Here is a 23670-nt window from a genome sequence, read left to right as displayed (position 1 = left end):
GTGGTCTGGTTAGGCTTTAAATTATGAAATACTAAATTAAATTCAGTATCTTGTCATAATCTAGTGAGTCAAATTATGAGACACAAAGTCAAAAGCTTCTAAGTAAGAAACTTAAGTTTTAGTGAAATAAGTCAAAATGATAAGATTCATAAATCATCAGCAGTTTTGACTCAATGGGAGGACTTTAATTGATCATCTAAGCCCTCAATTGTTTATTTATTAATCAAGTTTCTAACTCGCAGAAAATGTTGACTCAGCACCAAAAATAAGGTCTTTTTTCATTGCATTTGGATTCATTTTACTTTAACTGTGTGTTTACTATTTTATAACAGAATAAAAATGCATTAACACCCTTTGACAGTGTCATTCTTCATTTCCACATCTCTCTCCATACCTTCTAGAGGTATTCTTCTCCTCATGGATAGTTTATGACCAAGGTTCAGGTTTAGTTTCAGGACATATTTACAGACGGCTGCCAAGAAAGTATTGGACATGCAAAACGATTATTTCCCAGGTGTATTAGAAGAGACAACATTCAGTTTGATGTGGATGAAACCTGTGACCGAATGTAAAAAGCCCTATTGAAGTATATTGCAACATCTGTTACATATACTGCATACAGTACATGCTGCACGATCCAGAAATAATTAAATCTGTAAATAAATAGCAATAAAAGAGTCATAGAAAGATCAAAAATACAATACAAAACGGATACAGATTAAAAAAAATTAGAAAAAAATCTATCTATTCATTATATACAAGAGAAGAAGAAAACTATTGTCTTAGAAATACTACTACCATAGTGCAGTACACATGAGTCAGTACTAAAGTATTGTTAAATAATACAATACTCTGTAGTACCGGCTGTCCGTTGTCGCCATGGTTACCACCAGAAGCTCTTTGCAGTGGCGCCACACGTCCAGCAGGGGGCGAAGTCTCATAAGATTTCAACGAGCGTGGAGCGAGAAAGCAGCGAAAGCATCACTCAGGTAGTAAAGGGGCAGATCCGAGGACCAGATACGAAGCAACCGTGGGGCTGCCTAGCTCACACACCCTCGTCTTCTTCAACGGCGACTCGCTGCCTACGGTCGGCTCTTCCTGGACACAATGGTGGCTAAAAACAGAAAACAGTCCGGGAAGAGTCCAGCGACCCAGACTGACCGCGACAAGAGCCCGCTTGTTTCGCCCCCTGGCAAAAGTAACGCCAGGCGACCAGGCAGGGAAGGCAAAGCTTTCAACAGCTCCCATCCAAACGGGCTCTCCGGCATCAGACACAAGCTCGGGCTAACTCCCGCTGCAGCCGTGAAGCTGGGAATTACTCTTCTCCTCGGTAAGTTAGGAGCGTTAGCCTGCTAGCTTCCTCTAGCTAACGGCTGCTAACACCGCGTATTCTAACCTAGTAGCATTAGCGGGTGCGCTAAATTAAGTTATCTCCGCCACTGATCAGTTGGCTAACGTTAGCTCACCTAAACGCTAGCTCACCAGCGTTAGCTACCTATTGTTGCTGTTCATTAAAATCGCGTTAAAGTAGTCTGTGTTCTCCTCTGCTTATGTGGCACGTCAGTTCTTCACGTGTTAACAGGTTTTCTGGCAAAGTTGAAGCTAACGTCCTGTGATTTCTCCTCAAAATGCACCTCAGTAGCCACCCATGCCATTTATCCGAGTCTTCACCCTGTAGTTTATCTGGTGTTTGTAGCTTCTTTCTGGGCGTCATTGCAGTTTGTCAACCACGGAGTAGCATTTTACCAGCAGTTAAAGTGAATTGTCTTCCGTCCACAGCTGCTCTGTCTGGGTATCTCCACTGGTAAGTTGCTTTGTCAGCATGTTAGTACTCATCCATTACAGCTGTGTTTACTGCTGGAAGCAGCTCTCGCCTCACATATTTCTCCTCCTGTGATCAGGCATCATCTCTCACAGCTGTTTGAGAATGACAGACACTTTTCACACTTGTCCAACCTGGAGAAGGAAATGGCATTTCGGACAGAAATGGTAAATACTTCATTGTTTGTATGAGGGATGCTCTAATAACATTGTGATGAAGCTGATGCTCTTTCCTGTCAGCCAGTACTGATTCATGTCTGAGCTTTAGTGCAAACAGGTGCAGCTTAAGGTTAAAGGCTTGTTTTCAAAGGAAGATAAAGATATTGCAGTTTCAGTCTCAAAATCATTTTCTGCATTTATCAACTAATTATTTTATTGTAGTCATAAAAATTTTGGAAATATAAGCTCATACTTTCCCATAGAATAGAACAATCCCATGAATGATAATTATACTAAATGTGAGTTGGAGCTTTTGTCACCATAAAGGTGCTCTCACATTTGCCTTGTGTTCATCAAAAATGTTTCACACTCTTCACAAACTGAAGAATCTGTGTGAGCGACACTGCAGTTTGGATCCTCGTATTTTGTTATTATGCTAATAAGGTCATGACACTGCAGTAGAATAATGACTTTGACATTTCCAAACAGTGTGCGTCAGTTTTTCTGTTTGATAACCAAACGAATTTGCAAGGCAAAGGTGAACAAAGGTGAACAAAGGTGAACTCTGACCGACACGGCTGTCGGCCTAAGCTGCACTTTCACAACAAGAAATGCAGAAATGCTTCAGTTTGTCAGTCAGATGGGGAAGTCAGTGTTTGTATTTCAGAAGTGTAACGTGACCATGGCTTAACTTGTAACAATCATTCGAACAATATGCAGAATACTTGGCACATATCTGATTTCTGTGGCGTCTGTTTTCCATCTCTGCCTCTGCAACAGCAGCTGTACAGGTGTGAAGTCAGCAAATGTTTGTGTCATTTAACGGAGCATATGTTTACACATCTCCATCTCGAAAAGTTGATGATATTTAACATGCAGCACCGGCTTCGTGCCCCGTTGAGAGATGATGCTGAAGGTGACACTTTAATCTTAGGCAGACAGAGTATTTTTTCTTCCCTCACCCCTGCTGTGTGCTGCCAAATGGGCTGCGAGCTGTTGCCATCTGCTGAGCCTGTACAGCTCGTATGTGTTTCATCGGCCTGAGTCCGATGTTGTCGAGTTAAATTTGGTGTCTGTCTGCTGTCTAGTTCTCTCTGGATCACTCTGTTCTTTGTCTCGCTTCTTTCTGCTTTTCTTCTCTCTCTCACTCTGCTTTGGGCGTTTCTCTCTCGAACTTCTGTCTCATTTCGAGGTTTTCTGTAATCAAGTGCATGTATCTTCTTTTGCTTCCAGGGTTTGTACTATTCCTACTACAAGACCATTATTGAGGCTCCTTCTTTCCTAGACGGCCTCCACATGATCATGAATGATCGGCTGACAGAGTACCCGCTGGTTATTAACACCCTGAAGAGATTCAACCTCTACCCAGAGGTAATGTTATGAAAATATTCCACCATAAAAGCTCAAATCTCACAGCACACAGTCTCGAAGAATCTCTGTTATCTCTGGCAAAAATGAGCAACAACTTAAATCATGACGAAGTTTTTCAGCTTTGCAGGAATAAATCAAATGATAGTGAGCGGTGATAGTCGTATAAGGCCTGAAGTGCGACCTGGAGCAGTCCAAACATCTGCACGCATTGTGTTTTTGGCTTTTTGCTGCTCAGTGAATTTGTGGAATTTAAAGAAGTGTCGTGCTGGCAGCAAGTATCATGGAATTGGTACATTATGATTTAATACACTCATTAGCTGTTTTTATCTCCTTCATTCTCTGTAGCTGGTTCAGTTGTATTCAGGACCACACTGTTAAAACAAAACAGTGCAGGATCAACATTTTCTGCTCAGGGAAGCAATCCAACACTTCTGGAAAAGTAATGGAATTCTACAGGACTAGAGTGGGAACCCTGTGTGTCTCCACACCTCAGAGATAACAGGACAGAAAGGCCTTTCAGACACAAAATAGGATTTGCAGTGATTATCCCTGTTGTTCTGCTCCCCAGGTGGTCCTGGCCAGCTGGTACCGGATGTACACAGGTGTTATGGGGTACTTTGGGATTCCCACGAAGATGTGCTGGTCCATTAACAGAGGAGAGGGACTTACGCCCGTGGACAGCTGTGAAGGTACCGACTGTCGCCTTGGAGCTCCACTGTGATCTGCAAACACGCTCATTTGTGGACACACATGCAGACGCACACAGACAACAGTTTGAATGACGACTACTTTACACACACACATAGTTTCACTGTAGTGACCTGGAGCTACGCTAACATTTAAGATACTCACACCGTCTCACGCTGAATTCACTGGATGACTAATTTCTTCACAGACTTTGATGATTTCCTTCCCTCGTGAACGGCTGTCACACAGCCTCATGGGGAGTTCAGAGAAAATACAGAAATTTTACAGAAGGAAAGCTGCATCGACTCCCATTTTTTTTTACCGTCAGCTGAAAATAATAATGAAAAATGACTGACAAATCAGTGTTTTCACCTCCAATCCTCAGGTATGATTCTTACATGCACAAATTAAGAGCAGTAAACCATAAAGGATAATCTTTCCAATTAGGACTGTAATTAAGGATCATTTAATTGTCTGATTAATCCGTCCAGTACATTTGTTTATTAGTAGATGAATCATTCAGTCTGTGACAGTCATGACAAAATAAAAGTTTCCTACTGACCAACAGTACAAAACTCACAAAAAATGTTAATTCACAAACAAGCAGCCAGTTACCTTAGCTTAGCATAGCCCAGCTAAGAACAAGAGTATTTCCAAAATGTTGAACTACGTCATTATTAAATGACTTCACTGTCAAGTGAGACAAAAAGCAGCAAACCCTCACATCCCAGAAGCTGAACTGAGGTCATGTCTGCGTTTTTGCTTGAAAAGTGCCTGACAAAAAATTCTGAAAATAATTTCCAATTAATTTTCTGTCAGTCAGTTCGTCACTTAATCAGAACTATTATCAATAAAAGAAAAAAAGAGGTGCAGGCATCTCAAAGCTGTGACAGTAAGGATCTAAACAGCAGCGTGTTCAGCACAGCGAGGGAAATGTGATTATTATCATGGCACCCAGAGGGAAAGAAAAATGCTTTTAACTTCTTACACACAAATAGATATCTGATATTTGTTTGCAGGAACGTTTCCTAGACGGGAAAATCTGCTGACAGCAAACAAGCGAAAACCGTTGTCAGCTTTCCTTTGTGGAGCTGTAATCTGTGTGTTTCTGTCAGTCTCATTAGTGAAGCGATGCACCCCAGGGTCGATGCACACGGGCTGCTTTCTCAGTGTTTACATAAACCTGACGCAAGCTGCCTTGCGTAAACAGCTACCAGAGAGTGGGAACATTTCCTGTAACTGTCAGCGATTAGCAGCGTGTCAGCAGCATTATATTTTTTGGGAGATGCAGAATGGCACAGAGGAGAGCGGGGAGCTTATATTACATTCTGGCACTGATCTGCTGTTGGAACAAGCTCCTTTTTCTGTTTGTTCTGTGATTTATTGTCACGTCACTGTGATGAAAGCTGCTGATTTAGTCAGGTGAAACAGTCAGTTTGTGTCTGCCGCCGCCTGCATCTCTACATGCTCAGTGTCTGTGTCAAAATTAAACTTTAATTAGGTCAGCACGTTAACTGGTGTTTCCAAGTGTTCCTCAGATCTCAAAGAGGCTCATGTTCTCACGCTAATTCAGTTCAGCTTTGGAGTAATTCACATCTGAAATTTCTGTAGATCTTTATAGACTTCCCTTGCAAGCAGACGTTTTGGCCTCTTTACTGTCCGGCCCTGCAGAATCATCCTGTAGTCTGATCCAAACTGATGTCACAGACTCTCTTCAGTGGTGGGAGACCAAAGTTCAGCAGAAAATCGGACAGATGATGGATGCCATATTACTCATATGAACACACAAAAATTTGTTGTGTTTATGTGCACCTTTGTACTTGGATGTCAAACACAACACATAAGAATTCCACATGTACTGAGGATATTTGCATTTCGCATATTGTTGCATCTGCAGCGGTGTTTTTTTAGATAACATGAAATCACAAATGGTATAATGTAAAAACAGGCCACAGGAAGCCTGCAGCAAGGGATTAGTTTGTGTAGCATCCTCATCGGAGCCGCATGAATTTATCACCTGGCCAAGAGCCCTGCAGAGATACCACCTGTACCTGTGCGAGTGTTCAGTTTGAAGGAGGCTTGTGCGCCCACTAAGACGCTGTTCAAAGAAGTCTTATGGATGTAAACTTACTGTTTTCTCGCTGTGGTTAGAATATTTATGGTTTTTAGTTTGGCCCAATCTGAAGGCTCCTTTCATTATTGATGATATGTATTGTGTAATTGTGTAGTCTTTAAAATATCAGAGTTTATTGAAACGTGGCTGTGTCACACTTGAACCAGGGATGATTGCGTGGACAGTGTCTCACATTTGAGTCAGGTCAGGTCAGACGAGTCGAGGCAAAAAAATTCTGACATGCTAGTCTTTGCGTCGGGGTGTCGTGGATGTCCCAGACGCCGCACAACAGGCCGTTCAGCATGTCACAGTGCATGATGATCAACTGTCATTCACGGTTGGCCATGACGCTGGTACTTAGTTAGCCTCGACAAAATTGTCTTTGGCTAGAATCATGTATTCTGAACCAGGCATGATTGCCTGATCAGTGGTTGTAGCAGCGCTAGTTTCAGTCTCCTCAGCGCTCGTCTCCGTTTGAAACCCTGACCTCTGAAACAGCTCACTGTCCTTTGTCTGTCTGTCTGTCTGTCTGTCTGTCTGTCCGGTGTGCTGTGGATGTTAGGGATGGGCGACCCGGCGTATTTCTACGTAACCTTTGTGTTCCTGCTGAACGGTGCGATGATGAGCCTGTTCTTCATTTACGGCGCCTACCTGAGGTGAGTCCACTCCTGCGCTGTCGTCCTCAGACGGCCATCAGAGACGAGATAATGATCTCATCCGTCAGCAGTCGACTATCAGGCCTGGACGCAATACACAGCTTTACAATTTGTCCCCTGTCAAATGATGACCTTTCTGAATCTGTTGTTTGCTCTCTGCCTCTCTCATCTCGCGTAGCGGCAGTCGGCTGGGCGGCGTTGTTACCGCCATGTGTTTTTTCTTCAACCACGGCGAGGTGAGTGCGCCGTCCTTACTATCAGTTTCAGTGAGTCGGGGAAGTTAAACGCTGGTACTATAATTCTGTGCGAGCCTCTCTGGGTGTAAGCTTCTGAAATGTGTAAAACTCCAAATGAAAAAGCTCTCAGAAAAGCAGAGGACGGTCAATAGGGACTCATTTCAGCCCTCAAAGGAGCTTAGAGTTGGTTTTGGCTGGCTTTCAGAGCTTAGTGCCTCCACCCACCTCCGTCTCTCCAGTTTCCCTGAGAACAAATAGAAAGTCTCTATTTTCCAGATCAATACGGCAATATTTCAATCACTCTCTCTCTGTCTCACACACACACACACACACACACACACACACACACACACACACACAGAGCAGTGTTTCTCAGTACTTTCAAACACCCTGCTCTCCTATTTCCCCTGAGTGCAGTGATTTTGCCTTCCCTTTTTTTCTCTGTATGCCTCCGTGCTGGTGACAGCTGTGGCAGAGGCACAACGTTTTCAAGTCATCTGTCCATCTGTCCGTCCGTCTGTCCCATTCTCGTGAATGCAGTATTTCAAGAACACCTTGAGGGAATTACTTCAGATTTGGACCAAATTTTCACTTGGATGCAAAGATGAACTGATCACACATGATACATTTTTTAGCCATAACTCAAGAATTCATAAGCTAATTATAACAAGATTTCAAACGTTTGGGATTGTAACTGTGTTACTCATTTGGTCGGATGCTGAATTGATGACGCTCAGCTTGGGCGTCCAGTGATTACTTCCTTTTTACCAAAAAACACACTTAATACAGTTTATGAGTTCCCTTCAAAGTCGTCACTGCATACATTATATGAGGCTGGATGTGGATGTAAACTGCTACTCGAATGGTTGGCGGAGGCGTACAACCGCAAGGCGCTAACTAAGGTTGGAGTGAGCAGCGGGTCGATAACATAGCAGTGTTCTGAGGTGACAAACACATGTGAGATTGTAGTGTAAAGTGTGTTATTGTTGGCAGCCAGGGAACAGAAAACTCAGGATGTCCTGATTTTTTTGACACCGATCTCAGATACAGATTAGACAACACCAGTATTTACAAAAATGCCACAACTGACCAGTGAACACTCAGGCTACAGCATGAAAATGACATCATTGTTTAATAGCTTTTGTCAGGTTTCAACTGGCAGCTGTAACTGTCAGGAAGCTGCACGACAGTTACAGCTGCCAGTTGGTTGTTACTAACAGCCAATCTCTAAGAAGTCATTTGTTTGTTTTGTCATGAATAAAACCACCAGTGTTAAAAAAAACACAAAAAACACTTGTTACAGCGAGGCTAATTTTGAGCTTACGAACAGCTGCTGCTGCCGGCTCTGCTCCCTACAGCAGGGTAAGAACGCAGAGGCTCCCTCTCCTGCAGCGTACAGCATGTATGAAGTCTTCCCATCAGACATTTGCCAGATGTCTGCAGTGTGTTAGTACAGTATATCACATTTCTGCAATCATAAGCACAAGCAGTGTTTCATTGATATGTATAAATACAGGATTTAATGACTGTTGCAGAGGAGCAAAATACTGTTTGTTTTAGAAAAATTGTGACGTGTTTTCTGCGTGTGTGCGTCGTCCTGTATGTTATCAGAGCACTCGTGTGATGTGGACTCCACCCCTGAGGGAGAGCTTTGCCTACCCCTTCTTAGTCTTGCAGATGCTCCTTCTCACCTACATCCTACGGTAAGTTCAGCGTCCACCTCTGTCTCCAGATCACAGTGGTCCAGATCATCCCGCTACATCTTTTTACCCCGTCAGCAGATTCTCCATATTCCAAAGGAGAAACACAGAAATAATGTAGAAGAATTAATTTTCTTTCTTTAATGTACCCGTCACACAGACTAGTAATCTTGTCATTGCCCGTCCAATAGTGGACGCCACCTTGTGTTGTGAGTGCAGCCAGTAAACAGAGACTTCTTCTGCCACCAGCTTTAAAAAATGAGCTCCGTGTCGTATTTCTGAGGCCGGCTCGCTGCATCTTTGTAGTACACTGTGCTTGTGTATGTGTCTTCTCAGCTGTCTTAATGCATCTTCTCTTATCTCCTCTACACCCACACTTTCTCACCACTCTATTTCTCCCCCCACCTCCTCCTCCATCTCCTTTCCCTCCCCAGGACACGGAACCCGAGCAGGATGGCCATGGTCGCCCTGGGCGTCTCCAATTTGTGCTTCATGCTCCCTTGGCAGTTCGCCCAGTTTGTGCTGCTCACTCAGGTAAAGAGAGAGCAAGAGCGACAGAGAGAGAGAGCGTGGGATGAAAGGAGAAGGGGCAGAGAGATTAGGGAGCAAATAGAGACCTGAAGGGAGCAGGATTCTGGCATGGAAGGTGCAAAGAGTGCACGACTGAACGCAGGGAAAGAGATACTCAAATTACAAAAATTACATAACTTGCATCCTTATTTCATAAACCTCTCATGACATACAGTTTGAAACTATGCATAGAGAATCCAAGCAGTAGCTGAGACTGTCAGCAGGATGGAGTCTTTCACAGATGCAGACAAGTTACAGAGTGAACGTTGCCAGACTGGAGAGCCGGAGCTTGAAGCACGAACAGGTCACAGGTTTAGTTTAGCCCACACTGCCAGCTCCCCCCTCAGGACGCTGCTGCTTTCTGTACAAGGATTGTTCCTTTGTTTTATTTTTGTAAGCTGCTAATTAAACCCATTTGCCTCAGCCGCTGCATGTGTGACCTAACCTGAGGCGAAACACTGTATATCTGCCTGCACTGCTCACTCCTCAGTCTGGATGAATCTGCTCAACACCCACGTCTTAAACGTTTTTAGAATCAGAGAATTGACATTATTACAACGAATTATATGCCAATTTTAATCTCTGTAGTATTACAAATCCTTATTAATACTACGTGTAGTACAGGTACATAGCTATGGAGCCTGGAGTGTGCGACCAGAATAACTTTAGAAAAGTTATCACAGTTATCAAATTTGCATTTAAATTATGTATTTAAAGAGTCAAAGTAGAAAAAAAAATTAAGAAACATCTAAAAAGTTTGAAATTAATAAGTCCATTTCCATGTTCTGTCTTGTGTGATAAGACTTTGCTTTTACGTACCTGCAAGTTAAAGCACTCACAAAAGGAAAACTGTGAACGTTAAAGCAGGAAACGGTGAGAAGGCATTTATGAACTGGTAGAGAAGCAAATGCAATAAGGAAAAGCCTTCAATCATTAATTCATCATTTAGACTGAAGATGGAACGAGGATGATTAATTGGCAAATGAATTGTTTTTGTTTTTATCTGACTTTTGTAATGCATCATTTAAATGCAAATGTGATTCATCAGGTTACACTGTAATGGCTTTTTTAATGATTTCTTGTGGGGCAGTTTAAGTCTTTGTTGGATAGCAGTGGTGGAGAGACGACACAAATGATGAGGACAGTGAAGCAGACATGTCTTAACCTCTGCGGCATGGTGGTGTCACATACTGGCCGTTTACAATCTACTAATGTATTAATTGATCACAATCAAACAAGACAAAGGTCTGTAGTTGTTCCAGTGGTTCCCTCCAGTCTGCATTCATACATATATTCAGTGTAGAGTTACTGTAATTCTGTTTAAATCTATGCAGCTTTCACATTATTTTTGATGTATTTCAGCATATTTTGTTCCTTACGTACATTCAGTTAATAAATAAAAACACAGCACTGTCTGTATCTTTATCTCTATGGATCAGTATTTTAAGCAGATTTGGAAGTTGAAAGCCACAAAGATTTAAATTTCCCTCAGTTGTAGGATGATAAGAAACAGCTGACCTTTAAGAAGTCATGGTGTGCTCATATTTGGATTTGCAAAACGTTGGTGTGGACGTGAAACTGCCTGCATCGTCTGTGCCTGAACTCCAGATGTTAAAGCTTTACAGCAGTTGTTTCTGTGTTATTTAGAAATGTAGTTTTCTGGAGTCAATTATTGAGGTCGTCTGTTTTTGTTCTTTTCCAGGTGGCTTCTCTGTTTGCTTCCTACATCCTGGGATACCTCGGCGCCGCCAAGATGCAGTCCATCCTGGTCACTCACATGGTACAGTAGGAATCCTACATCAGTCCATTAAAAGTGTTTCTGTTTCCTCGCTTTATTTATTTCTCGGTCTCTGCGTCATCAGCTTTGGCTGTGTGCATCGTGTGTTGTTCCCAACATAAGTGAAAGTCACTCCGGCTTCTGTCCTCTGAGCCGTAATGTGCTCCGCCTCGGCTCTCCTTATCTCGCCGGGCTCCTCGGCCGGAAGAATTTCATGAGCCGCGAGGACAACGCCAGCAGAGACGGAATGACTTTTTTTTTTTTTTTTTTCTTTAGCATTAACGATGCCACTGAGCGTGCACGAGTGCCTTTTTAGCATGAAAGAGGAAGAATATGTGGGAAACTTAGTTCATCCTGCCAAGGACGAAAGTACATCTGTGCTGATGTGAGAATGTGTAAAGATGTTTGTGTTATTCCGGCCGTTTGTCCCTCTCCTTCACATTCTTTCCCCCTAATCCCCTCAGCGTGCCCGGGACTGTGTGCTCCACAGATAAGGAGAAGGCCCTTTGTGGTGAGATGGTGGAGATTTGTGTCAGAGAAGGCATATGGCTCTGCATAATTTAGCGAGCTTGGCGACAATGACTTTGGCTTTGTGCGAGAGAAGAAATCCAGAAACACAAGCAGGCGTGTGTGTCCTCCGTGACCTGCAGCGCCGTTAACAAGCCTGAGCAGCGGCACTTGTTGCAGGGCGTGCAGACAGCTCACAGATACTCATTATCCATTCATCTGTCAGTTATTCCCGTGATGTGTCTTCACATGTTGAAATATAGTGAAAACTGGACATTACAGTGTATCGGATCTCAGGGTGACACCTTTAAATCCCCAAAATAATCAATTTTGCAGCAAGTCGTCTCATTGAACAGTGAATATTTGCTTGTGTCCGGAGTCCTCTGTCATAGCAAACTGGATGTCTTTGGGTTTTTAAACACAAGTGATATGAACAGAAGCTTTAAGTAGATTCATTGATCATGCAAATAGTTTATTTATCAGAATTATTCACTGCTTGTTCTGTTGACTAATTGATTAATTGACCGATTTGATTGTGTCAGCGTCTATATCAACTGTTTCATACTCTTTGCCAGTTTTAGCTTTAACTCTTAATCCATTACTTCTAAGCTTTTAATCTCTTTGTTCATTATGTGCAACTGTTTAACCATTTATCTGGAACATTGACGTGTTTTAACTATTGATTTGTTGCCTGCAGTGAAATATTTGAACGCTCTTTTCATTACTTTCAGCCAACTGTCTGAACGCCTCTGCTCGCCTGCTAATTGTTTTAATGCATGAAACTTCTACGTTTTCAAATTGGCCGAGCTCCTTTACAATCTTTTCACGTACCCTCTGCTGAAGGAATGACTGCCCTGCTGTCTACGTAATGCAGAGTGGTGCATTCTTTCACTTTTCACTGTGGGATTAAGCATCAAGAGTCCATTGAATAGGATTATATTGTGCCAGCGGCTGTGTATTTAGAGTTTATTGCATTAATTTAAATCTCTGGAGTGCTTTCAACAACGCTGTCACACAGAAAGACTTACTGACATTTAATACAGTCTATCCCAGACCACCCTCCTGCTGCACAGACACAGAGATGATACTGTCTGCAGGCAGCAGTGAATATGAGGCCGCCGGAAACCCTCAGACACTGGCTTTCCCTCTGAGCTCGCGGCCAAGCTCGCATGTTTGGCATCATCACTAATTACACTGACAGATCATGCACATCAAGCTGCTGGAAAACAGCGGTTAATGTAGCTGGATGGGTTGTGCTGCTGAGTCCGCAGCTGCGTGAATGCTGTAAGATTGTGATGAATGACACCTCCTCGCCTTCCTGTTCCCTCCGCACAGAACACTCTCTTCGTCTGCTTCATCCTGATGTTTGGCAACTCCATGCTGCTCACGTCCTTCTACGCCTCCTCACTCGTCTCCATCTGGGTGAGTTACAGTCCGATACACTGCGAGCACCATCATTGAATGCTCTGAGATTTATTGAGTCAGTGGAGATAAGTTCAGCTTGATCAATGCATCCAGCTGGTCTGAAATAACAAATGCATTAGTTAGAGTAAACGGCACTGCAGAGGGAAATGGACTGAGATGATATATGTGTTTGTGTGTTAGCATTTTGGGTTGATATGGATTGTTTTGTTGTTTAGTGGGTTTGAACTCTGCTCTGATTATTTCTCTTCCAGGCAATCATTGCATTGAGGGATCGATTTGCTCAAGTCTTCAAACCAGGCATCGTCACATGGGTAAAAACAATTGACTTCTCCTTTTCGTGTTTAGAGGCTACATGTAATTTTGCCACTTTTATGGCTGTTTAAATTCAGTCTTCTCCATGTACTCATATCAGAAAAGAAACATACTATCATGAGTCAGTTTGCCTGTAACCAGCCGTCACTCAGATGAACAATGACGCTAAAGCTAGAGGGCTAAGATAATAGGACTGACTGGATTTGTTTGGCCAGTATGAGCAACAACAACAACAACAACAACAACCCCAGCACCTCCAGGCTTTGATTACAGGTTCCTCTCTCAGTTGTGTGTGTGTGTGTACTTGTGTGTACTTGTCAGCCTGCCAGTGTGTGTCTCTTCTGTCTCCTCAGGTCATGCAGTGTTTGGCTTGGGTCGGCTCCACAGTTCTGCTCAAATTCATGCTGTCCACAGTGCTCTGCGCCTCAGATGATGTGAGATACTCGAACTGTACCTTCAGAAATTCATGAAGCTGCTAGTTTTCAGTTTGAGTTATGTTTACAGAAGTTATCATCCTGAGCTAATAAGCTGTTAATAATTAACATAAAAATGCATTCAGGCATTTCAAAGTAAGGAATTAAGGGAAGTTTTAAAGTGCAGAATGAATGTTTATTTAAAAAGTTGGGGGGTTTTTTTGTCTTTTCCAGGCTCACATTAGTGCACTGATCAAGTCCAAGTTCACGAGCTACAAAGACTTCCACACTCTGATGTACACGTGTGCTGCTGAATTTGACTTCATTGAGTTAGAGGTTAGTTCTGTTTTGATCTGCTTGTCCAATCTCAGTTTGCATTTTTCATCCTCATGGGTTTGTGTGCTGAATCGTTCGCAGGTACAATACAAGTTTCGGGCGGTTTTGTATCAAAGTGGCTGGTATTTAGGGAACCAGGTCTGTGCGCTGACTTTCACAGGAAATGGAAACCTGACAGCAGAACCTGGTGCCTCTTTCTGAGTTGCGTTCTCTGTTAGACAGCAGCCTGGTTGTTTGCACAGTGTGATGTGCATACAGCAGAGTGGACATTAGTACATGTCGATAGCTCTGTCTGTCTCATTTCTTACCTCACCTCCCTCTGTCTCTGTGTCTCTCTCTCCCTCAGACCCCTGTACGTTACCTTAAAACCCTGCTGCTGCCCATCAACATGCTGGTGGTTGCTCTCATCGCTGGGAGGGTGAGTCTTCTGTACCTCAGAAATGGACAAACACTTGGGCTTGTTTTCAAAGCAGCAGAATAAACCTGACCAAAAAAAAAAAAAAAACATGTTAGCTACACCAAGCCTGGCTGCAGAGCATGAAGAGGACGTTAAAGAGACTGAAGATCTGCGTGAGGTTAAATCTCCATCAGTAGCTTCATTAGCTCGAGTATGTATCTGAAGGCCTGCCATGTCTGGTTCTAGTTGCTAAGCTGTGATTGTACACTTGTTGTTTGGAGGTTTAACGTCTGTCGGATGTAAAGAATGAAGTCTAATGAAAAAGTGTCTGGACTGTCGTACGCTGTCAGCAAAAAGTATATCAACACAGCAGCTAAGTTTCAAGCAGACTTTTGTCAGACATTACAGAAATATTTCAAGAAACTGCAAATAGTCAACTCAAGGTCCACTTCATGGCTTTTTCGAGAGCTTTTAACCCTCCTTCCAATGTGCCACACTGAACTGTCATCAGTCAGTAACATTCAGTAATTAATGTACATGCATGTATTCATCATCATCATCATCATTCTTTTTAAATCCAGTATTCCTGCACAGCTGCAGATAAAGATAAGGCCACACTAACACTAGTTATACTATTTGTAGAATTAGATTCCAGTCATGGCTGCTTTGGATTGTGTCCAACTCTTGTGATCCAATTTCCAATAACTCCAGAGCGTTGTAGAATCCAAAAGTCAAAATTTATGGAAAAAAGATGACAGCATCTTTTTCATCTAGCGAATATAGAGCTCTAGTCCATTTTTATTGCCTTTCAAAACCAACATTTTCACTGCAGGCAAAAATCTGTTCGCAGTCCTTGCCGCACATGAAGGGAGGCAGCCTGGCATCAGTCTAACTGCACCATAAATTGCATTTATATCACCACCACAATAAAAATTCAGTTTCAGCTGTTATAGTAAATTGCGCGAGTCATTATAAAAAAAGAGTTCACATCACGTATCTGGAGTCGCTTCGTGCTCCTCGCTCCTTCAGCACATTCTCTCTTTATTACGACCTGAGGCAGATATCAAAGAAATCAGCTGTTTGTTGATTGTTGACCATGACCCCAAAAAGTGCAGTGGCAGATATGCAAATGTCTTCATGTTGATGAAACTGAAGGGTTATATTCAGTAAAGAAAGTGGGTTTGGGGATGGGGTTGTAATGTCATAAAATATGGCGACACACATTCGAAAACCTCAATAAAAGTAAACGTCCTAAGTAGGATGCAATGAAAACCTGAGGAGGAAAATGCTGCACAGTATACTGTGTTCGAGTAGCGGGTGTCTTCTGTGTGGTGTCTAATAACGGGAATTGTTTGGATGTGAGTGTCAGCGTGAAGCCTCCCATCTCAGCTTTCAGAACAATACAACAGGCAGCTAGACATGAAGTTCAAATCACTTTAGAGACGTGAGACGCAGCTCACAGCAGCAGGAAGACAAAGCTGGGACTCTGTCTGTCTGTCTGTCTGTCTGTCTGTCCCTGAGTAGAACTGCTTGAATGTAGGAGCCTTTTTTCAGGTCGTACTCTCTCGGTTTCAGAGAGTCGCGGTTGTCTTATTCGCTCTGCATGGGGAGCATAGTTGACGTTTACATGTGTATATTTAATCTTTGAGAAAGGAACAACGGGGAGATAAATTCCTGATTCCTGAAATATTTTAGTGGGGAAACATCAGAGAAAATAACTATTTAAGGAACTGCTCTTTACATAGTCTAATCTCATTATGCCTTGCCCACGCTAAGCTAAGAATACATAAGTCGATTTGACAAAGCATGCTACGCAGTACAAGCTGAGCGAGCTGTTAGGAAGATCTTCTCGTGCACTGCACTGTTTGTAGGACACATGACATCTGAAGTAAAACCCTCAAACAGGATTTGTCCTTTGCAGACCATCCAGGATGTAGTCCGGTTCCTGAGGGACGGAGGGAAGACGGACGATGTTGATGAGACTGCAGGGTGAGCGTCCTCCAGCCTCCTCACTGTCCCCGAATTTACCTGTTCACTCAGTCAGTTACAACAGTTTTCAATACGAAAATAGGAATTATTTTGTAATAATACAATATCATAATAAACTATATAAAATATAGTTATTAACCTACTTTCCTTATTTCAAACATTTGGACATTTGTCTGTCCCCAGCAGACAGCTGAGTTCATATATTTCTGTCTGTTCTGTGTTGCAGGTCTGAAATAGTCGGAAAAGGAGAGGTGAGAAAAAATACTTTTCACATGCTTTGTGTTATTGTGAAGCTCATGCACAGACATTATGAAGATACGATATAACCTAAATGTCAACTCAAAGGCTTTTTACAGCGTCGCTCCATTTTTCCAGACCCGTTTTATTTGATTAGATTCCTCCAGTGCAGTAATGTCTGCTCGGTTACCGTGTCCCCGAGTGGTTTTCATCCCTTCTCTCATTACTGAGAAATGAAAGGCAGCTTCGCTTGTGCTCTGAAATCACGCTGCGCCTCCTTTTGTCAGCTTTGTCCGAGCTGCTTCATGTTAGTTTCTGTAATATCCTTCCCAGGGCAGGGAAATGTTCAGATGTCCACCCACCAGCCACACAGTGGACATTCCCAGATAACTGCTTTAATGTTTCTGTACGGCTCAGTGAGACACACTGCAGAGACCCAGGGGGGCTCTCGGTCCTCACATGGAAAGCTGCCTTTAAAAAGTGCTGAAGACGGAAGTACCATCATCATCACGCAGATGTCATTATGCAGTCTGTCCACAAAGTGTAGCTTTTCTTAAATGAATTCTTTGTCTGTGCCATCACAAGTTCTCCAAGCCAAAGGTGTCGTCCTTAAATTGTCAAGCCAACAATCTAAACCCAACCCAAACCCAAAGATATTTAATGTATAAGCACAGAAAAGGAGAAGAGTTACCCTGTGGAGTTTTTCAACAGCTAGCTGGTAAAATTCTGCAGCATGAATCCACATAAAGCCGTTTGAACTTCTCTAGAAATGTGAATCCAGTCGAGCTCAAATTGGTTTTGATTGATTTGATTTCAAACTGCGCGTGAACGTGTCGCTCTGCAGCTGGTGTACCACAGCCTGCAGCTGGTGGCGTTTGCCGTCCTCGCCGTCCTCATCATGCGTCTGAAGCTCTTCCTGACGCCCCACATGTGCATCATGGCCTCGCTCATCTGCTCCAAACAGGTCCGTCTCGTTCACAGAAATGTTTGTTTCTATAACATTGTCACTGTTTCACCTGTGAAGTTCCTTCTAAGCTTTTGTTATTGTATATTGAGCATTACCAAAGAGACGTTTGAGCACGCCTCGTGTCCTCCAGTAAGGCTGTCTCTGTCTCACCGTCAGTTGTTTGGCTGGATTGGGGAGAAGGTCAAACACCAGATCGTGGTGTTTGCAGTCTTGGCCATCATGGCCATACAGGGAGTGGCCAACCTGCAGGCCCAGTGGGCGATCATTGGAGAGTTCAGCAACCTGCCGCAGGAGGAGCTGCTGGACTGGATCCAGGACAACACGCGGCCTGGTGAGTGAGGACGCCTGCCTCCATGGCTGCAGTGAAAATGACCTGATTACCGTCTTTGTCCTCATTGAGCTGGATTTTCCTTTTTTTTCTATGCAAGTACACTGACTGCAGTTTTTCCACAGGAGTCATGTCCCTTGTATGTGCACACATACTTGATCATTAAAGCCAGCAAAGGTATTCAAGATGACAGGTTGATGCTGAACACTAACGGCACTAAGAGAACTTCTCGTCACTCTTCATGTGCCATTATGGTTCTTCCAAGGTCGTGTTGTACGAAATCTGCTCAGACACGTCCTCTCAGTATCCGGCGTACTTTGACAGTTCCAACAGGCTGAACAAAAATGATATTTCCTTCGAAAGGTCGAGGAACTAAAGGTCAGCGTGCGACAAGTGGGTGACATTTGGGTTATCGCTGTGCCCAGTAAGCGTTGTTTTTGTGAATTTGAAGGTCGAAAGGTGTCCAGACATTGAGGATTAAACCGGGGTAAACTTGTTTGAAATGGTAGCGGCCGTTTTGTTGTCAGTATTGTTGAATATTCATGTGAGCAACAAGCTTAAACTAATGCAGATTCACACAACCTGCAGTGAATAGAGACGTGCTGATTCAGCTGTATGTAGTTTGTGCTGTTGAATTTTATTGTTATACTGATGTTAGAGTGTTGATAAGTTTTTTGTGTGTGTGATTAATGCAGATTCTGTGTTTGCTGGGGCGATGCCCACCATGGCCAGCGTGAAGCTTTCCACAGGTCGGCCCATCGTCAACCACCCCCACTATGAAGACGCTGGTCTGAGGTCAGTGGAAGTCTGTGCTCAGATCAGAAAGAGTTTGTTCTCCAAGCATCCATGTTTGGCTAGAGGCAGTTTCTAATCTTGTTCAGAGAGCTGCATCCTGGTCAACATACAGTACAGCACGTACGGTCTGATACGGCTGTATTCAATGTGGTCAGATTCAGCTTTGACTGGGATTATATATTGGACTGTTTGAATAATAAAAATGACTTAAATCCAGCAGCTGCCTTTATTTCAAACACGGAAACACAGTTAGACCAAAGTATTTCTTCAGCCACATAAACAGTGAGTGTAAGTAGTGATACACGGGACAAGTTGCTGCTGACTGTGTACATCAGTTTATTTTTCAATGACGTTGTGTGGGCGGATGTCATCATCCACATATCTGCAGGTTCAAAGTTCTGCATTAAACCTTTTTCAAGCAGTGAATTCCTGTGTGAGTTAAATCCAGTTGGCTTTGTGGTTGATTGAACTTTGTGGTCAGCTTATCTTTAATGTTGGAGCTTTGCATGTTTTTCTTTATGCCACTGACTGAATCATTTGTCCTGTTCTGTAAAATGTGCCTGACGTCCACCTCGTGCATCCTGACGGTGCTGCTCTGTGTTCCTCGCAGGGAGAGAACCAAGCTGGTGTACTCCATGTACAGCCGCATGTCCGGAGAAACGGTGAAGAGGAACCTGATGAAGCTGGGAGTGGACTTCTTCGTCCTGGAGGACTCTTGGTGCACCAGGCGAACCAGGTACCTCAACACCATGAGCGCGTTGATTTGGGGTATTTAGCTGGTGCTTTCACCCAGAGACAATCACAAAAAGCAAACTTAAGTTGGTTAAACTGTTAAATAAACGGCTTCTGTTTCTGATGAACCTTGTTTTTCCTTTTTCGTCTTTTGTCCTCCCGCCCTCCTCCTCCAGGCCCGGCTGCAGCATGCCAGAGATCTGGGACATTGAGGATCCCCAAAATGTCGGTAAAACTCCCCTCTGCACCCACATGTCCAGAAACTCACGACCCCACTTCACCACCGTCTTTTCCAATGACATTTACAAAGTTCTCAAAGTCCCCAAAGCTGCCAAAGATCTCAGATAACATCGTGGGAGGAGCTGGTTCAGCACGAAACGCGTCCCCGCTGCTGGTCGCTGCCGTTGCTGCTTTTTACTCCCTCAGACCCCCCACAGTTCCTCAGATTCTGTTCTGTTGCTGTTCTGTTACATAGAATCCTGATTTGAAGGAACAGCCCTCGAAAAGAAGCTGTTCACACATCAGTTGTGTTTTTACCGTGCAGAATGACTTTTCTTTGACTTGCGCTGAAGTACATTTTGTCTGGCGGGACCAATCAATGATGTCCACATACTGTGAAGCAATACTCTTTGCAAACTCGACAAAAGCTGACATCCTCTGTTGTTATGCACAGTGTTGATCTCTGGAAAGATTTTTCAGTAGGACACTATTTTTATAATTTATTTATGTGAGCGTTTTTATGCAAACTTCAAGGTGTTACAACATTTTCTTTAGAAGCAAACAGTGTTTTGAAGAATCACAGGGGAACGTTCGTTTCTTGTGTTGGGAAGCTTTTCAGAATCTTTATAATACATATCATTTAGCTTTGCGTCCAGATGGAATTCACTCAAAGAGGATTTTTATCAAAGTTTCACATTGTAGAAAATCTCTTTATTCGGTTATAAACTGGTGGAAAGAAGTTTTTACGGCAAAACAAAGTGAACAAAACGAGTAACTGTGCCCTGTAACAACATTTTTGTAAATACCTGTGCAGTTGTTTTGTAAGATACTGATGTACAGCCTTTAAAAGGTACTTTTTCTTCCTCAACTGATTGTTTATTGCCAAAGTAAGTGTTGTTGTTAAAGCTGCGTATTTGGAGTACTGTAGCTCATGAAAGGTGTTTTTTTTTTTTAGTGGTCTGGAACCATCAGTTTGTGAGTTCTGTAACAGCCAATCCCAACTCTTTGTCGCAGTGGATTTCATGTAGATCTTCTTGGGGCCTCATTAGTGACTGTTGGCATTTTAGGTGATTTTTCTCTTCTTTGCTAACTTGCCGAGAGTTAGATGAGAAGATTGAAACAAGTCTCGTGTCTGTACAGTAAATATGAAGCTGAAGTCAGGGAGCTCGCCTGGCTCGGTTAAAAAAGAAGAAGAAGAAGAATCTGTTTCGAACAGGACAGTTTAGCTCTTTGCATTCACAGCTTGTACTGTCAACAAGTGTCCTTTACACCCACTGTACGTTCAATCAGCAGTGGCACCATCGTTGCATGTTGTATTGATTTGATTGATTTATGTTGTATTGATTTGATTGATTTATTGGTTTCACCTTATAAATCAGACTCAGCGGACTGTTTCAGTGGCAGCCATTTTTTTTATTAGCCCACTTTTCTTTGTCCCTGAAGCTTGGTGCCATCTTTCACAGTAAGGAGAGGAGCTGCTGAGCTTTTCAGCTCACACACTCTGAGTCCACACACAGCAGGCTCGTCTCAGTGTCTTCAATGGAATAGTTCAACATTTTGTAAGAAATAAAAAAATATTCGCTTTGCTGCCCAGAATCAGATGAGAAAACCTCTAAACCAGCTGTGGCTTTACGGGACTGTTTCCTGGCTGAGCGCATCAGTTTCCACTGGTTGTCTCTGTCCAGAAGTAGAATACTTTAGAGTATTAGTATTAGAAAAACATCATTGCAAGTGCACTTTTATTTTTTTGTCCTTAATTTAAAGCATGTTTGACACATATGCTTTTAAAAAGTGTACTTCTAGATAGATGTCATTGAGTTGTACTTAAATGTAGTGAAGATGAATATGCTAATTCCACAGTACTTAAAGTGGTATTTCAAAGAACCTATAAAAGGTGTACTTTATTGTAAGTGTATTATTACTTGTACTTCAGTGTACTTTGAAATAGTGTACTAAATTACAAATACTTCTAATAGTAGTAAAGTGTGCTTATGAAAAGTATAGTTCTTTAAGATAAGACTTTGCAGTCAGCAAGTATTACAAAAAGCAAAGACAGCAAAATCAGTGGCACAGAAGGGTCAAGATAAAAGAGTGTACAGGATATTGAATAGAAAAACACTCTGTATATGTACATTATGTACTGATTATAAGAATATTAAATGACATAACAATACTACTGCCCATAAAAGTACTATTGCCAATATCCTTATGAGAAAAACTACTACTGTCATATGTTGTATTACACTTGAGAAATAGTGTTGCATAACAAGGACATTGACTTTCACGAGTGTTTGTTTATGCACAAAGTGTACAGTTTATAGAAATACTGTTGCCAATATGAATAATAAATAGTGTTCTTGCACAGCTGAGAAAAAATATACAACTTGAAAAATGCACCAGATGAAATGGATAATGTCAGCGTGTATTCGTGTTGAAAACAGTCGTGCAAAAGAAAAGTAGATTTGTGATGTAGAATTGGGGATTTTCCCGACCTTTGTAATGCACTGTTAGCATGCTTAATTAAAATGTACTTTAATTTTGTGTCATTTGAAGTATATGTCCAACACATTGGAGTGTGTTTTGAATGCTCATGAATCCTGATTTTCACTGGTGTACTTCAGTACGCTTCAAGCTTGTCAAAAGTTGTGCCAATTTAGCATATTTACATTTGATGTTGTGCTCAAGGAGTACTTGAGTACTCTTAAGTATACATGAAGGTGAAAAAATAGCAAAGTGTACTTCAAAAACCTGCAAAAAGTAGAATTTAAGTATAATTCTGTTTCTGAAGCTCCAGTTCCTGACCAAGAAACAGTCCAGCTCAGAACCTCCTGTGAAAGCCACAATTTCTTCTTCTTTACTCGTTTTTATGGATTGAATTAACGAGGAATAATCTGTCAAGTAACACGTTTACCTTTGTAGAGAGCCGGGCTTTCCAGTCCAAACTAATCGACCCACTCACTTCACATTTAACAGACGGTGTGAGCATGTTATTGATCTTCTCATCTGAATTTTGAACGTTTCCCAACATGTTGAACTGTTCCTTTAAGACAAGTGATGCCACCGACATGCTCCCTCTTCTTCCTTCAACAGCGTGAATTTAAGCCACAGCCGCTCAGACATTTGGCTGCTGGTGTTCGTTTTTCTGTTGCATGTTTACTCCTCCAACATGACGACACATCGTTCGCTCAGCTTTATGTATTTTTCGTGTATGGAATCATTCTGGTACAGCTCACCTTGGTGCAGGTGATTCACTGACAAGCAATCATACTTTGACAGTTGAGAAAGTCTCTGTGGTGAGATGAAATGAGCCAGAGCCAATCAGACTGGACGCCTTTAATCTGCGACATGTTCTTCTGATCTCGGAGAGCTGTGTATTTATGTCGTGTTCAGACAAAGACTGAAGTTTGGCGGTGTGATCGTATGAGTCAAGTGCCCGTTTTTAAGCAGTGGGGCCGATGTCACACTTCTTGAAACACTTTGACGTAAATAGTTTCTTCCTGTCGCAGGCGTTTGGTGTGTTTGAGATGTCTTTTATAATATTTGTCTATTTTGTCTGTATTTTAAAAAATAAAGTATTTGCCATCAGCACCGCTGCTTTTTCTGTCGTAAATGTTTGTTTGAAACAGAAAAATCAGGCAGATATTTTCTTTCTTTAGCTCATTGTTTTGAATGTTTTGCTTCTTTTCTCCTGTTGCCATCACACGGGCGCACGCCAAAGTAGTTCATTTCCTGAGCGACGTGTTTCCACACATCTTTTTAAGTCGCTCATTGGCGTTCTTTCACACTGAAAGGGGAAGCCTAGCAGTCGCACTTTGCCACTTTGAATGCTGCTGAGTTTTAGCAAACAGCTCAGCTGCTAATAGCTGTGCTTCTGTTCCTGAGTCAGTCAGAACAAGCTGATTGATTGTTTTGAATCGCCTGGA

The 23670-nt window shown here is 42.5% G+C and overlaps 1 protein-coding gene across 1 annotated transcript; it reads left to right on the top strand.

Moving 5' to 3' along the window:
• Positions 1 to 950: 950 nt before the first annotated feature.
• dpy19l1l (dpy-19-like 1, like (H. sapiens)) lies at positions 951 to 22185 on the top strand. The gene is made up of 22 exons (XM_076737211.1): positions 951 to 1330; positions 1780 to 1804; positions 1902 to 1989; positions 3214 to 3351; positions 3920 to 4040; positions 6714 to 6807; positions 6986 to 7043; positions 8655 to 8746; positions 9178 to 9277; positions 11016 to 11093; positions 12933 to 13019; positions 13274 to 13333; positions 13688 to 13768; positions 13982 to 14083; positions 14430 to 14501; positions 16402 to 16469; positions 16696 to 16720; positions 17551 to 17670; positions 17830 to 18004; positions 18697 to 18796; positions 19407 to 19532; positions 19705 to 22185. Exons 1-22 carry the CDS (start codon positions 1108 to 1110, stop codon positions 19874 to 19876), a joined length of 2205 nt encoding a protein of 734 aa, XP_076593326.1. The 5' UTR covers positions 951 to 1107; the 3' UTR covers positions 19877 to 22185.
• The last annotated feature ends 1485 nt before the right edge of the window (positions 22186 to 23670 follow it).

This window comes from Chaetodon auriga, chromosome 8, assembly GCF_051107435.1.
Source record: "Chaetodon auriga isolate fChaAug3 chromosome 8, fChaAug3.hap1, whole genome shotgun sequence".
NCBI classification, from domain to species: Eukaryota; Metazoa; Chordata; class Actinopteri; order Chaetodontiformes; family Chaetodontidae; genus Chaetodon; species Chaetodon auriga.
The sequence above is the reverse complement of the archived record's forward strand: the minus strand, read 5'-3'. Positions and strand labels throughout refer to the sequence as shown.

Coding starts and splice junctions, on each gene's coding strand:
- dpy19l1l (XM_076737211.1), top strand. CDS start 1,108: ATGGTGGCTAAAAACAGAAAACAGTCCGGGAAGAGTCCAGCGACCCAG. Junction 1,990..3,213: donor TGGCATTTCGGACAGAAATG/GTAAATACTTCA, acceptor TTTTGCTTCCAG/GGTTTGTACTATTCCTACTA. Junction 7,044..8,654: donor TTTTCTTCAACCACGGCGAG/GTGAGTGCGCCG, acceptor GTATGTTATCAG/AGCACTCGTGTGATGTGGAC.